The sequence below is a fragment of the Gastrolobium bilobum genome, unplaced genomic scaffold (assembly GCF_033153095.1).
Source record: "Gastrolobium bilobum isolate Gb01-03AN ecotype WA unplaced genomic scaffold, APGP_CSIRO_Gbil_v1 utg3539, whole genome shotgun sequence".
In the NCBI taxonomy this organism is placed as follows: Eukaryota; Viridiplantae; Streptophyta; class Magnoliopsida; order Fabales; family Fabaceae; genus Gastrolobium; species Gastrolobium bilobum.
In genome coordinates, this window is record NW_026897898.1 from 69,440 (window position 1) to 86,310 (window position 16,871).

At 29.2% G+C, this 16,871-nt stretch overlaps 1 protein-coding gene across 1 annotated transcript; it reads left to right on the forward strand.

The window, feature by feature from the left end:
* Positions 1 to 10,097: 10,097 nt before the first annotated feature.
* On the forward strand, positions 10,098 to 13,170 carry LOC133311266 (deSI-like protein At4g17486). The gene is made up of 5 exons (XM_061512286.1): positions 10,098 to 10,266; positions 10,463 to 10,672; positions 11,634 to 11,921; positions 12,209 to 12,289; positions 12,771 to 13,170. Exons 2-5 carry the CDS (start codon positions 10,522 to 10,524, stop codon positions 12,914 to 12,916), a joined length of 666 nt encoding a protein of 221 aa, XP_061368270.1. The 5' UTR covers positions 10,098 to 10,266; positions 10,463 to 10,521; the 3' UTR covers positions 12,917 to 13,170.
* The last annotated feature ends 3,701 nt before the right edge of the window (positions 13,171 to 16,871 follow it).

Consider the following 16,871-nt stretch of genomic DNA (forward strand, 5'->3'; position numbering starts at 1 on the left):
CAGTGTGTTTCTTGAAAATGAAGATAATTTTATTTATTTAAATTGAACTATTGTCTCTGTGTATTCCTATTACGATCGGTATTCCTACAACAAATATCTATTAAAAAAAAATGCTCTCTCTCAAAGGCAAAGTGACCGAAACAAAAGGGGGAATGATCTTTCATGTTAAAATTAGAATCCCGTATTAAAAATGAAATGAATTTTTAAAATTTCAAATAATATTAAGGGATAAGATATTGTGACACCCAAGTTATGTTACACTCATGTGACACCCAGTCAATCTCACCGTTAGATCGCTTATGTTGATCCAACGGTTATATTTATTTTCGTCTTTGTATGGTCATGATTTCTCAAATTTAATATTTTATATTATTTCTACCTTTGTATGGTTATGATTTTCCATATTTAATGCTTTCACTTTAAATTTGGGAAATCATGACCATACAAAGATGGAAATAAATATAACCGTTGGATCAACATAAGCGATCTAACGGTGAGATTGACTGGGTGTCACATGGGTGTAACATAACTTGGGTGTCACAATATCCTATCCCTAATATTAATTATGTAAAAAATTTATGATTTCTCTCTTTATACACATTAAGTAAATATATTTTTATTGAAATTCGTAAATGTAGAAAGATAAAAATAGACACAAACTTGTATATGATAAGATCATTTGAGATTGTAATACGAGAGAATTCATTTTCAAATAACATCCAGCTCCTAAGTTGAGTTTACATCATTTAGGTAAAGAGAAAAAATTATTTAATGTTATTTTAGATAATTTTATTTAATGTTCATCGAACTGATATCATTTTGGGTTGAAAAATTAAAAAAATTAGAATAATAAAGATTATTATCCCTGAAATAAATCAAAATTATAAATACATCATAATTTTCGTTTCAAAACAACATCTTTTCAGTGAATATTATATAAAATTATCTAAAATAATTTTTGAAAAAATGAACCATTATTTAAAACATTTATTTATATTATAGAGGTTTGATACTTTTTAATGAGATATGCTTTTTTGTTTTTTGTTTTTTTCGTTTGTTTCTCTTAGCGGGAGATTCCTTAAGTAAAAGGTTGTAATGCAAGAAAAAATGGACAACTAACCAACCCTGAAATGTGAATTTGTAATTTCTTGTCCAAAATTTTCACTCAAAGCTAATACAATTTTCTTGTTCCATATTTACTGTGTTATATCGTTTATCTGAATTTTGTCATGTATCAAAACTCCTCTGCATAGCAAAGTTGATTTGCACGGGTTTAGTTTACATTTTGCGGTGTATTTAGAAGAGCATTTGTGATTAAATTTTATAAAATTAATTATAGTTAAAAATATTATACAAAAAAATTATATTTAAAAATATGTTTAATTAAGATGAAGTTATTTATTTTTAAATGAAAAAATATGTTTAATTATGATGAAGTTATTTATTTTTAAATGTCTTCATGTAAAAAGTAACTTTAACAAAATAAATATTATTTGGAGAGAATATCTATTACAAACACAACAAATTCTTGCTTTTACCCGAATTACATTTAGGCCTGAATTATGATTAAAAAATTAAAGAAGAATTAACTTAAATTAGTGTAAGTTTTGCACCATTATTAGCGACCGATCCACCTATATTTAACAGCTTTAATTCATTAATTATATGAACCATTAGATATAAGTTAAATTAATAATGAATAATGAATATTATAAGACTTATTAAAATTAGAGAGATAGTTGATAAAAAATTGTATCAAACAATGTATTAATTTCTCGAATCTACGTTTCCAGTCACTATGTATTTTCGCCCCCCTCGTGTTTCTATACTTAATACCGCTGATGTCAATTCATTTGTCAACAATGTTATACCAGTTACTCAAAATTCAAACCTGATCCATGATTTGAATATTTATTGATCTATGGTTTGAATATTTATACATCCATCACATGTAACGGTTACTGGAACTTGGTCATCGTTTCATGTTTCAATCATCATCATATAATCATCTACTCTGAAATATAATGCTTAAACTTGGTCAAAAAGGCTTGCTGAATTCGTGTGCATGACTGCATACCCAATCCTCACTAATTTTTTAGAATTAATTAGATATTACAAAATTAATATAAATTACGTATGACATATTTAAAATCATACACAGGAATTCCAAATTCCATGTTATGCATATGTCAGCACTTCAAGACTAAATGTTCTCCTTATACTCTTTCGTAACTAAAATTTTAAGGGGGCGTTTGGTAGAAGAAATTTTTTTTTATCCGAAAATTTTGATTTTCAAAAATATAATTTTTATATTCAGTTTACGATAATATCTGAAAATTAAAAATTTTAAAAAATTTAATTTTCTGAAAATTCCAAAAAATATCGCATACCAAACAACCGGTAAGAGTTAGGATACGCAATCAAAATATCAAGAGTAAAGAAAGAATCATGGGCTATCATTAATTTTGATTTCTACTCATCATAGACCTTAAATTATCTAACCTACATCATAATTCAGTAGACTTACTAGACTTAAACCCAATAAACATATATAAATTTAGTAAATGACATAATTATATGGACTTCCAGAAAAAAATATCAAATTCTCGCTACAACCGATTTTGTAAAACACGATGTATCAATCAATAAATGCTCAAACTCACAAAAACTCTGACATGTATACAATCAATAAACTATATATATTGTATATTCGACCGATAATGAGATGGATGATTAACGTGGATAGATATATATAATATGCTTAATTTTAATTTTATAGGCTTAAAAACAAACAGACATAAAATAAAATTCGAATAACAACAAAATTCATGATTAGTGTCATTTAAACCATATAATCTATTAGCCGATAACAACTTACATTTTTAATAGAAGAAAGTTTGGAGGGAGTATAATTTTTACTTATCTCAAATTGATGAAGAACAAGCTTGCTACAGCGACAGTACTCGCATATGGCATGTTCGGTCAAAGTCATAGCTCCCATTATTTTTCTTCTTTGATACACAAAGTCGTTGCCTGTATTTATTTATTTATTTTGGATGTCATCGTTGCCTTTAATACCATTGAAGTGGACGTGACTTGTGTAATAAATTTCTATACTGGGTCCTCGACGGTCTTTGAACGATGTTTAATTGTTATCATAATTTTTTTAAAAATAAATGAGAAAAGATATATCTATTTTTAAAATATAATAAGTAGAAATGAAAATGCATTTTAAATTAAATAAAAAAACCAATTAATTTTTAATTATTTATTTTATTAAAATACGTTTTCATATTTGTTGCGAGGCTCTGAAAATCAAGCACTTTTTCGGTATTCCGGTTTTCCCTGAACCAATATCACTTCCTAAAATAGTAAACAACCAGGACTTAATTGGAAATATACAAAAAGTCATTGATTCAAATGGTATAAAAATTTCCTGATTTTGGATTCGGTACTTCCGCTTAATAAAAAAAAAATTCATGAAAATCTGAGCAAACAGCGACATTTTCAAAGTAAATAAATCAATATTGTCGGCTGTTTGGGGTTCCGCTGACTTCAACTTATCATTTTTTATTTTCTATGATTACATACGTATTTCTGCAATTTTTACACTTGCATGTAACGGTGGAGCTAAAAAAAAATAAATTGAGAATCGACGAGGAAAACAAAATTTGTACTAACACAGAGTATGAGCATTTTATACAATAGGAAACATTACTAATTAAAAAAACTTATGAACATTTTTTTATTTTAAAACTAACTTCGGGATATGGGATATTATTAAAGTTTTTCCTTTATTCAATTTATAAAAATTTGTGTTTTCTAATTCAAAATTTCAAATATATGGTTGTCATAAATGAAAGGTTAATCGGATCAGTAAAATTATTAGCAGAGAAACAATTTACAAACCAAAAGAAAATGTGTAAATAGGTTCGATCAGGTTAAGCTTTGGTCTAAATAAGTTTGACTTAAATCTATGTAAAATATTTTGAACTTAGCCTTATCAATTAGTAGTAGGCTAAATTATATATATGATCTAGTCTATATTCAAAAAATAAAAGGTATGGACTTAATAGTCTGTTTAAGCCTATCAAGAATTAGAAAAAATACATAAAATAATATTTTATTAATGAAAATGTTTTAAATAATTATTTTAATTAAAATAAATAATATGATATAAGTCGGTCTATAAGTTTGTAAATAAGGCCTTAAAGAAGTAGGTCTACAATATATTTTTTGAATAAGTTTTTTTTTAAGGTCTAAACATGTTTCATATCACTAAATATATTGGACCAGATCTAATCTAACATAGCTTGGGTAGTAAATTCAATGGCGGATCCAGGATTTTGTAAAAATGGGGGGAAATAAAAAAATTATATTATAAATAAAAATACTTACAATAAAATATGAATCTAATATAAAAAGCTTGAAATAAATTTATTTTAAAATCAAGGTCAGTGCATTTAACTCTTTTTCTATCTTTTTCATGCATCTTGTTAAACTTTTATATAATTGAATTTGTGCTAAAATTTAAAATAATTTATATTTTACATATATTTATATAATTGAATTTGTGCTAAAATTTAAAATAATTTATTTTTCAATATATGTAAAATATCAAAAACATAAGCAAATAAGTTAGGAAAAATTCTCTATATTAGCTAACAATTAATTTTTTCACTATTCTTTTCAAAAAGTAAATATAAAATTAAGAAAACTAACAAAATTAGTGAAAAATATTTTAAGAGTATTAAGTAGTTATGAATTGAAATTACTAAGCATTGAAATTATTGTGTTACTGTTTCACATTAAGAAGCTATAAATTCAGTTAGTGATATTGTCAAATGATTGAAAAATATCAACTATGTATATTTTTGTATCATTTTGATTTTTAAATGGAAATTGCTTTCCTTTAATTTCAAATGGAATATGTTAAGATTAGCAACACAACTAAAATTCCTTATCTTGTCACCGCATACATATTACAAACCAGTGTTTGTTGATTTATGATGCAAGGACCAAGAGAAATTGATTTCTCAAGCGAACGAAACAATAACTTTACCACATTTTTTTTCAAAATAAATAATAAAAGAAATACAGAGAAATAGAAGCCATAAAATGAGATAAACAATGGCTTGTTGGGTGTGAGATATAATTTTCTTTAAATTTTTCTTTTCATTTGAAAGAGGATCTAATTATTGACCCTAATAGCCTATAAATATTGTGAAAATATTATTATTATATTATTATAATATTATATATATATAGGGGTGTAAATAGGTTAGGCTATACTTTGACTTAAATAGGCAAAGCCTATGTAAAAAAACACTGGGTATGACCTGGCCTATTGGCGTGTGTAGGCTTCAAATTTCAAGTCTGACCTAACCTATATTTAAAACATAAAAGTCCTGACCTAGACCTGTTAGTCTGTTTAAGCCTATTAAACATTCAACAATTAAAAGAATAACTAAATTAATATTATTTTATTATTCAAAATTATTAAATAATAAGTTTATTTATTATATTTTAAATAAATAATATGATATAAGCCGGCCTGTACGCTTATAGGCCCGACATGTATAAAAAAGCCTATGACCTATTTTCTAAATAGGTTTTTTTAAAAATCTATGCCTATTCTATTTTACTACTTATAATAGGCCAAACATGATCTAATATAGACTAGGCCGTAGACCCCTGTAGGCCAGCTAGCCCATTTACATCTCTATATATATATATATTATATATATTAATAAAATAATTTAAAAATTAACGAGGGGGTAGTGACCAACCCTAGCTTTTTCCTAAGTTCACTATGAGTAAATTATTAATAAGCGGTCTAATTTATTTACACCCTTAATCAAAAGTATAATCCACATTATCAACACCATCAAAAGACAGCAAGTCTACAAGCATCGATTTAAGATAATAACCAGTAAAAGTGACAAGAAGAAAGAGAAGGAAAAAATTATTTATAAAGAATATAACTATTAAATAAAATTTGCATGTTTCATATAGGATAATATGAATGAAAAATAATAATTCTTACTATTCATTTATTGGATTGAAAATTTCTAAATATGGAAGTGTTTTTTTATCATCAAGTAACCAAATCATATGGGAGAACTTTATTTTATTTCATATCATATCACTTATCATTAGTCATTACATATTCAAAATAAAGAAGAAAAGAAAAGAAAACAAAAAGTAAAAGAAAAATGAGACGCAAAACATTAATATATTCCTAGATCCTTTCCGATCCTGTCAGTCCTGTGTGCGTTTCTGCTGCTTCATTTTTTAATCATTTTATCAGCTCGCACCTTCTTTCCTCTAATGCATTACAAGCGGAACACCATATTATTTGAGGGGATGTTATATTTATAAAAATTTTATTTATAAATTTTTATAAATTATATTATGTCTGACTGATCAGACACTATTGAATGAAGTCTGATCGGTCAGACATAGTATAATTTATAAATTTATTAAAAAAAATTATCAATATAACCTTTCTCTATCACTTTTCCTTTATCCAAAATCGTAATTTTTTTTGTTTTTTTTAACTTAGAAAACACCGGAGAGAAAATGTTATATATATAATTTCAAAGTCATAAAAAACTTTAGTGATAATTTTTTTTTAACATATTATTCAAAAGCATAACCAATTAATTTTCAAAAACATAAATTTTTAAGAGATAAGAATAATAGAAACAACATGATAAATTAATTTTTTCAAAAATATTTTTTTATAAGAAATTAAAGAAAAGATATTTTTATCTTTGTAAATTTAAATATTCAACCTAAAAGTATCATTGACCATATTAAATAACAAAAAAGTATCATACAATACTAAGAAGATAAAAAATAAAGAAAAGAAACAACAATTAATCAGGAGCAGCTTTTTTTTTTTTTTTTTTACAAGACAGGGGCAGCTCTTCTAAGAAGAGTAGAGGACACATCTATATCCTTCTTCAGCAGTAGCAAGAGTGGCTGTTCCGGAAAGGAAATCTCATGAAACCAATGGACAAGCAAGAATATTCTTAACAATTCAATTTGCACACTTGTTACTCTTTCTTTCCAAAGTTTTCAATCAAGATCAGCCAGTGCTCGAATCCTAACCACTAGATGCAGTTTCGAGCCTCATTACCTGACAAGGTAATCAATCTAATAGCTTGAGAGGAGTCACTCTCAACTAAAAGATTTGTAAAACCAGAATTCTTAGTAAATTGAAGGCCTAAGAATATGGCCCACAGCTCGGCAAGGAGAGGGGAACAACACTCCAGAAAATATTTAAAAAGGTTATGTGCCTATTTTAAAAAGGTTCTCCACACAATCCTGCCTGCTCTCTATTGTCTAAGAATTTTCTCTTGGAACAAGTCACACTAATTGCTTTTCTCTTTGCGACAGCCCAAATATCATTTGTTTGACAAGCAATAATATGTTGATTATATGCGTTATGGAGACATTGACTACCATGTTTCTTGTCATTCCTCCACTTCCAAGCTAACCAAATCATTATTGCAAAAGTAATATCCCAAGGTATGATAATCTAAAAGTAAAAAAAATCATGGCAATATTTCTGAGCTTCCAATCTATGCCATAGATTCCGAAAGCATACGCATTCCCTTAGAGCATGAAGAGATGACTCTGCTTCCACGTGACATAAGCCGCAAAGAAGATCCTCCATATGTATATGACTCAGCCTCTTATTTGTTAACGAGCGAACTTTTGATACCACCGTCGCATGTGTGACTTCCATTCAAATTTCGCCACTTGGATTTTCTTTTTCTTTTTTTCATGTCACTTTCACATTCTCTCTCCATTTTTGATTGGTGTTCCCCACTGAAAAAATGGTACCACGGTTGTACCATAAAAATTTCTTTTGTTAACGGTCTACCATGTGCTACTTTCCACGTGAACAATTGTATTCTATGTGGTCCCTTCCACTCCCAAATGACACTCCAAATTTCTGAGTTCATTATGTTCCCTTCAGCTTGCTCAACTAACAGCCTGTATAACCCCTTGACCGAAATTCCCCTTTGCTCGGGAATGTTCCATCTAATGTGATCAGATCCATCAAGGGGGTGGGGAGGAAGAATGCTATGAATAGCTTGGATTTCCTTTTTTGGCAACCAATTATGAGTATGCTTCGTTTCTGACATATACTGAGGGGTGAATTTTGAGTTTGAATCGAATAAGGGATGAATCGAAACCCTTACATATCTCCATAATTCAACTATATATACCCTCTTTAAAGCTTGAATGTAGGATCATCTATGTTGAAGTTTGATATTGAATTTATCCTTATTACTATCATTGATTTATTTTTATATAAGCAAAATTTGTTACTCGGTGAATATCTCTCTCGCTATGTTAGGCTCTGTTAGATTCTCATATATGTGTTTTTCACCTTCTTGTGAATAATGTACTTAATTAACATCGTAATTTGCATCTTAACTTCTAGTATTATGTTAAAATATTTTACTGTACTTAATACTTACCGCATGTTATAATTTTTTTATATATAGTCAGAATAATTCTAAACACACATAAAACTATTATGTGACCTGAAGAAATTAAACAAATGATATTCTCAAGAAATTTTTTTTACTAAAGTGACTTGCGTTAAATAAAAAAAGAAGTCACATATTTTAAAGTAAGATAATTTTTCATTACACTGTTTTCTTCTTTAAATTACGTAATTTTATTGTTGTTCAGTATTTCTTGTAAAAAATTCTCAAATTATTAATTATTAATTATTTTTAAAAATTCTATAAAATATCATATTATAAAAAAAATTAATTTTAATTTTGGTTATGTTAAACTTTTTCTCTCTAAACATTTCTTACTTATACCCCCAAATTAATTTTATGAATTATTTTTATATTAACAATTTTTCCTTCATTTTAATTACTGTACTCTTATATATTAAATGAAAATGCATTATTTTAATAGTAATTCAATCTTTTATTCATTAGTTGTTAACAAATATATGTCAATTTTAAGCTTTTATTTTACTTTTTTATATTTTAAATTAATTATGCATATGTTTTTTTATACATTCTTATAATTCATATTTTTTAAACTCTACTTAAATTAATTAGGAAAAACTTCAAAAATCCACTATAAGTTTTCTCATAATCACTTTTCTCATTTTCTAAATTTTGAATCACTTACCCTCAAACTTAAAGTTTTTTTTATCTTTTAACCCCCAAGTTAGAGAATTAGGGGGTAAGTGATAAAAAAAACTTTAAATTATGAGATAAGTGATAAAGAAACTTTACGTAAAAGTATAAATAATGATGAGTGATTCTAGAGAAAACTTAAAAGGGAATTTTCGAAATTTTTCCAATTCATTATACATACTTTATTTTTTATTTTTTATTATTTTCAAATCTAAAATACTCGTATAATACATGATGGACTCAATAATTTATGTAATTTCTTATAGCATGTGTTACGGTAAAATGAAGTGATGATATAAGATGACGTTTGATAGTGAATTTTTTTTTTTTACTTGGGATGGTGGAAAAATGAATTTTCTATAAAGATTAAAAAATTATTTGACAGAGCAAAATATTATCGAAAATATTAACTTAAATTTCTTGATTCTATGTTTTCTATTTTTCTTAGAAAGTTTCTTGAATGATATTTTGGTTTATATTTTACCCATAAAATAAAATTCCAGAAATTTTTTAAAAAAACTTCTATCAAATATAAACAAATTTAATTACCACCCTTACTTTCTCAAGAATTTAAAAATAAATCCTCTAGCAAACCCACCCGAAGGAATCGTTGGACTAATCCTGTCTGAGAAATAGAATGTTGTAAATTGTAATAAGGTTATGGGAGCATCTAATCTTATGTTGTAAGAGATATTTTTCTCATGTCATTAACTTAACATATAATGAATTTTACTATGTGTTAAAAGATAAAAAATAAATAAATAAAAAATATGTTTGTCGATGTATTTACAGTATAGTATAAGCTAACTCTCTAATGTTACTCTCTCATGTTAGTAGAGAATAATTTCGCTAAGCTTATTCACAGTTATAGATTCAAACATCCACACTGTGGTCGTTAAAAAAGTAACTGAAAAAAATCTTTGCCAGAGCGGATAGACCCAAAAACCCAAACCCAAACCCGTAGCCATAGCCACTCTGATTTGAGCTTAGGGACAACACGAGGCACCTCAGAATTGATCATATTGAACTTTCACACCTATTTCTTGTTCGATTTCAATCCCTACCCTATTACCCCACTCTTATCGTAAGTTTCTATTCTCTTTTCTAGGGTTTCTTTCTGCGATCCACCTCTATGTAAATACAATGCCCCCTTTTTTCATTGCAAGCTCTATATAATATATGCTCAATTCAAAATCTATACTATTCATTTCCAGTAGAGAATTTCACGAACATGATTACTCAAAATTTGAACCTCTTGGTTTTGTTGATATTTTTCACAGGTTGCGAATAAGATGGAACTGTGATTCATAATTGGAGAATACACACGTCCACCATCACAATGCGGTGGTTTCCCTTGAGTACAACCGAAAGGGAGCGGAACATTGAGGAAAATAGTTGTTTTACAGTATATCTCAATGTATATGATCTTACTCCTATTAACAACTATCTCTACATGTTGGGCCTTGGAATCTTTCATTCGGGAATAGAAGGTTTGTCTGTGTGCTGTAATGTTATTTTTATTTTGAACTTGCTTGAGTCATATTTTCTTGTCTCTGGTTATTGTGGGACATGGCAAGATATCACGAAAATTAGCTGGGTTGAAGGTTACCACTTACAAGGGGATTAAATTAATTTACACGTTAGCATTACTAAACGATATTATGGTGCAATATTTGATAATTGAAAAGAACAGAAGAAAATGGAAATTCAAAACAAGGTTGTTATAGTCTATAGTATATGAATAAAGTTTCTGTATGCATTGTACTAGCAAGAGTACATTATTAGAGCGAATTGTGCCTTGTATTATTCTGTGATTAGGATTTCGTGGTGATTTACTAGGCAGCCGTTAGTTTTCTCCTCCTTTCAATAACTAACTGAATTATTGTAACTATGCCCTCGTATTCTCTCCTAATTCTGCTACAACTTTTCCCTCTTTTCTCGGTTTCGTTTCTCTCTCTTTTCTTGTTGAAATTCTTATAATATGCGTTAATTTGTTCATGGGGTAACTAATAGAGAATAGACATTTTGACAATCAAATGCTAGCATTCGACCGAGTATTGATGTATGTGCCATCTTCAATCAGGTTCGCATGCTAACCGCTTAACAGTTAACACATGTATGTATATAGTTGTCGCTGGTTTTGCAAATGTATAGTTGTAATAGTTTAATAAAGGACGAGACTAAGTGACCTGTACCTTCCTCTTTTTTTGTTTTCTGTCAATGTTCTATTATCACAGTTATCTAGAGGCAAATTACAATTGTTTATAACTATAAAGTGCTTTCTGGATGTAGTGACTTAAGTTTGTCACTGGTTCTGTTTTGTATGTAGTGAGACTAAGCTGGATAGAATCATCTCCTTTGAACAAATTATTGGCAAGGAGCTTGAATGTACGGTTTTCCTGTTTTAGTATCATCCTGCACTAACTTATTACTCATTGTTTTCATGAACAGTGCATGGTATGGAATATGGCTTTGGAGCACATGAATACGCCACTAGTGGTGTGTTTGAGGTGGAACCTAGAAGCTGCCCTGGCTTCATCTTCAGACGATCTGTGTTGTTGGGCAGCACTGATATGTCTATCTCAGAATTTCGTTCTTTCATGGAGCGCCTCTCTGCAAAATATCATGGAGACACTTACCATCTGATTGCCAAGAACTGCAACCATTTTACGGATGAAGTTTGCCAACAACTAACGGGAAATCCTATCCCTGCATGGGTAAATCGGATGGCTCATGTAGGTGAGAACCTTTCTTCTTGCTTATTATTGTTGCATATAAACTGTAATTTGATTTCTTAATGCGCATGTGTAATATACGTTAGTATGCTGCCTTCCATTCTGCCTCTAGTTTTTGTTTTAAAAAGATGTAGCCCTGCTTGGACCGAATATGAATTTCAGATTACTACGGAATAAAAGTTTGATGGGGCTAGCTTTCAAGCATGCTTACAGTTGGACTTCATTTTGTGAATCTAGTGATTGCTAGTACTAGTTTTGTTGTCATCTGATCACGCTGGTGTGACCTTTTAGGTTCTTTCTGCAACTGTCTTCTACCAGAAAACATCCAGGTTGATGCAGTTAGACATGTCCCTGAACGTCTTGCCTGTGGTGGTAAGATACAAAGACTATCATATTAGCCAATTGACTCACAATCTTATATGTTTCTTTTCAAATTGAGTTTATTGGCTGTCTAAGAAAGAAAATATCTATTATAGTTAGCACATAGAATATCATAAACCTACTATGTTTTCTATATATAAAGTACGTTTAAAAACTTGGGAGAAAAGTTATAGAAAAAGTACACGGCATCATGAAACCAGAAGTAAACAGGATTTTTTTTCTTCCCTTGTAAAAATATAGATTGACACATGTTTGACATTTTAAAACACTCCGGTGATTATTGAAATATTTGCTTTTGAATTCTTGCAATATTATGATGGATCTCCGGCACTATTCATGGTGGTGTTTTGTAAAATATAAATTCTGTTGATGCATAATTCATTGGATCTTAGAATAGTGGAACATTGTCTCTGCCCCATCCTTGATATTAATAAAATCAGGAGGGGAAGAATATAAACTTCTGCCATTGCAGATGAAGATGGATCAGAATCTGATGGCCTTTCTGCCTCTATCGAGAATGAAGAGGACGAGCCCAACAACTATCTCTTAACTGCACCTAATGATGATGTTGCCTTTCTAAAGGAAAAGCCGGTTAGACTGGCGCGGGAGCTCCTATGATTTTTGTTGGTTTATCTTCTGGTTTTAATTCTTTCTTTGTTCTCTTGGCTTGTACCATATCTATGATCTTACATTTGAGTGTAACAAATTTCTCAACTAGAATATTCAAAACAAAATGCATGTTTTGTAGAACAAAGACGGTAATCTGCTGTATATGTCCTATTAAGTGTCAAAATGGACTGGCTGTCCTGTAGAGGGTATTGGAAGTACAAACAAAAATGTTCAGGTATACTGTTAAATCTGAATGTGATTCTTTTGGCAATCTTACTTTTTGTTCTCCCTCTCGTGACTGCTAACAATGTTGAAATACCGTACAGAATGACAAATTCATGTAAATCTTCTGTTTGTACTTTTTCTGAAATTTAATATTATCAGTTGTGATTTGATATAGCATCAATCGAATGTGTCACGCAAAGGTAGATGCTCTAATTTGCTTTTGTACCGGCTACTTTCGTAAAGATAGACTCTTGATTAGAATACAGAAATGTTGAAGTTTATTTTGCATTTGTCCTTATTTCCCCCTTTCTTTGTTCTTCTAACAGGCAAGTCTCAATTTCTCCCGCCTTCTGCTTTATAGGTAGGGGTGTAAATGTTCAGCTTAGACCAGACTTTAACTTTGACAGTCTAAGCTTATACAAAACATTTAGAGTCTATAGTGACTTATTAGTCTATGAAAGGAGTGAAGATATTGTGGTCCAGAACTTTAAAAAATTGGGTGGACTGAAGTGAGAGAAAGAGAGAAAAAGTTGAGGAGAGAGGAGATAGAAAAAAGAAAAAGAAAATTAATACATATGTTAATTTTTGAATATAAGATCCAAGTGATTCTGGAGCATATTAAAAAATTTCCTATGAGAGATTTGATTTATAGGTCTGACATAATTTATTATTAAAAATTAAAAAGCCTAACATGGCCTATAAGACCTACTAAATTGCAAATTAAAGTTTATAAGCTCAAACCAAACTAAAATATAAAAGATAAAATTTCTTATTTACAAAGATCATATGAAATAATATTTTCATTAACAATATATGAAATAATGTTCATAAAAATCATATGAAAATGTTCATAAAGATCACATGAAAATTTTATTTTTGTATATATACATATAAATTTGCACTTTTATTACTAATTTAATTTAATATTAAATATTAAATTTTAAATAAATATTTAATATTTGTTAAAATAATTTCAATTCTATTATTTTGGAAATTAGTGTTACAAAACATGATATCAGAATATGAACAATATTATAATAAAAAAAATTAAAAGACTGGCCTGTAGGCTTTTACATTATATTTTTTAAAGTGGCCTATGTCCTAATTTTTAAATATTCTAAAAGCCTAAATCTGCTCTATTTAGAAAATAGAACAAGTCAGGCTAGATTTAAGGGAGGCCACACTGTAAGACCCTGATAGGTCGTCTGGCTCATTTACACCCCTATTTACATGTCCTTCCATTATGGACATGACCCTCAACATATTAGTTTCTATGTAACAATTATTGCACAAAATGAATGAAAGATTTAATTTGCATATGTATTTCATGTATGGAATTTAAGTTTGAGTGATTAAAGTCATAAATTGGTTATAAATGAATTAAGGAAAGATCATATAAATAGAAATATTCATGAATATACCGGTTTGTTGGGTATATCCCTCAGTTTTTCCTCCTTCTTTTTTGCAATAATAAAATAAAGAATATGCTCAATCAGAATCCAGAGTTGACACGCACGCGCACCGATCATGCCCTCATTCTTTCCATGATTTTTTTTTTTTTTTTAATATCTATACCTTTTCCACTAATTTTTACTCATATATTAGGGCATGTTTGGTACATAGCATAGTATAAGACTTGATAGTATAAGATCTGATAGTATAAGACCTGATTGTATAAGACCTGATTAAATTTTAATATTATCCAGTGTTTGGTATGGTATTGTATAAGATAATATTCTCCAATATTTTAAAAATTAATATATTAAAAAAAGTTATTTTAATATATAAATATTGAAATGATATATTAGTTCTTGAAAATTGTACTTGTAAGCAATATTAATACAGCAACCCTTTATCAGGCCTAATCCACCACTCTTGTGCCTGATTAAGTTATACATCATTTTGATGTATAAAGGGATCCTGCTGTATAAGCTTATACTATACGATGGTCACACCAAACAACTTAAAATGTCATAACGTATAGTATAAGCTTATACTATCAGGCCTTATACATCACACCAAACAAGCTCTTAATATCGTAGCTGATTAGGATGTATGGTAACCTATTTCTGGCGGAATTAATTTTTTTTTTCTTTTTCATAATCACTTGGCCACAAGATGTCAATCCAATTTTCGATCAAATACACTATGTATACTAAAAGTTGGGAACGCATGTTAAAATTTTATATAACCTGATCATGCGAAATTTTTGTATTTATTTTTTTCTTCATTAATAATAATTGAATTCCACTTATTTAATGCATGTGAAAAAGATATAAATATAAAAAAATTACATGATCAAATAATATAAAATTTTAACATAATAGGGTGAAACCATATCCTAAGAGTAGTGTATGGCCCTAGTCAAGCAAATAAGCCATAGAAATTTAGTGGGGATAGTAGAAAACGACTAGATCAACAAGGAACTGCATGGGTCAGCACTGAAGTTTAGGAGCGCAACTTTGGTACCACCAAAAATTGGGTGCAAGATCAAGTTTACACTATGTACTACCCTTATTGTATAGTGTAAAGTATAAATGTTATTTTTTTTTATGTCTTCAGGACAATTATAGTTAACATGACGCCTTTTTATTCGTCGAATATATCTCCCATAGTATATTAGATTTTTCCTAAGTTTAATCGCTGGTGTGACTTGTAAGCAGAGGCAGATCCAAGTACATGAAAAGGGGGGAAAGTGCCCACCCTTAAAATATGATGTAAAAATATAAAAATATTCTTATTTTAAAATTCAAGTTTTTCCAATTTAATTTTGGGGTAGGATATTATAACAACTAATTAGGGTTACTACCAATATTACTACCAATCAATTTTACTGTTAGATCGATATTTTGATCCAACGGTTATATTTATTTCCATCTTTGTATGGTTATGATTCCCCATATTTAATACTTTATATTTATTTTTATCTTTATATGGTTATGATTTTCCATATTTAATGCTTTTACATTAAATATGAGGATCATAACCATATAAAGATGAAAATAAATATAACTGTTGGATAAACATAATCGATCTAACGGTGAAATTGATTGGTAGTAACCTAGTTGGGTTGTTACGATATCCTACCCCTTTAATTTTCCTCCTTCTATTGTATTTTTTCGTGAGTTTTGTTTTCTCCGCCACCTTCATTATCCAAACCTAACATCACATTGCAAATAATGCGTCTGGAATAGAGCTATGTGAATCACATAGCTCTAGTCCAGACCCATTATTTGCATCTACATGCCGATTCAACTCCTCTCAAACCTCAATCTCCGTTATTAGAAGTTGAAACATTTGCTTCTTCTTCCATCATCGGTCTAGTTGAGTCGCAATCCGTCTAGATTTAGATTTAAATCAGGTCCAGCAAGTCAAAAGATGCTCACAAGTCGCGTTCCAGACCAGACTTGGATCTATATGTACCCACCCTTCATTAATTTTCTGACAAGTTTATTTTAGCTTTTTCCTTTATAAATTGGTTATTTTGCCCCCACCGAAACGCTTAGCTTTATGACGTGAAGCTTGATAAAATCTGCAAGAAACCAAAACGCTTTTAATTCTTTATGCAAAGTACTTCTAGGCGGCTGAAGCTTCTTCGCAAAGACTAGAATATTTACTTGTACTTGGTCTTCGTTCCCCCCACCAACCTTGTAGCTAATTAACAACTTGGAAAAAGAGTGCCTCATATATTCTATTCCCCTGTGATATTTGACCTTGCATCTTCTAACATTTCCAATTG

What these genes read in the sequence shown, in the direction of transcription:
- LOC133311266 (XM_061512286.1), top strand. Translation starts at nt 10,522, where the DNA reads ATGCGGTGGTTTCCCTTGAGTACAACCGAAAGGGAGCGGAACATTGAG. An exon ending in AAATCGGATGGCTCATGTAG is followed by an intron (nt 11,922 to 12,208) that starts GTGAGAACCTTT and finishes GTGACCTTTTAG; the next exon opens with GTTCTTTCTGCAACTGTCTT. An exon ending in TGAACGTCTTGCCTGTGGTG is followed by an intron (nt 12,290 to 12,770) that starts GTAAGATACAAA and finishes CTGCCATTGCAG; the next exon opens with ATGAAGATGGATCAGAATCT.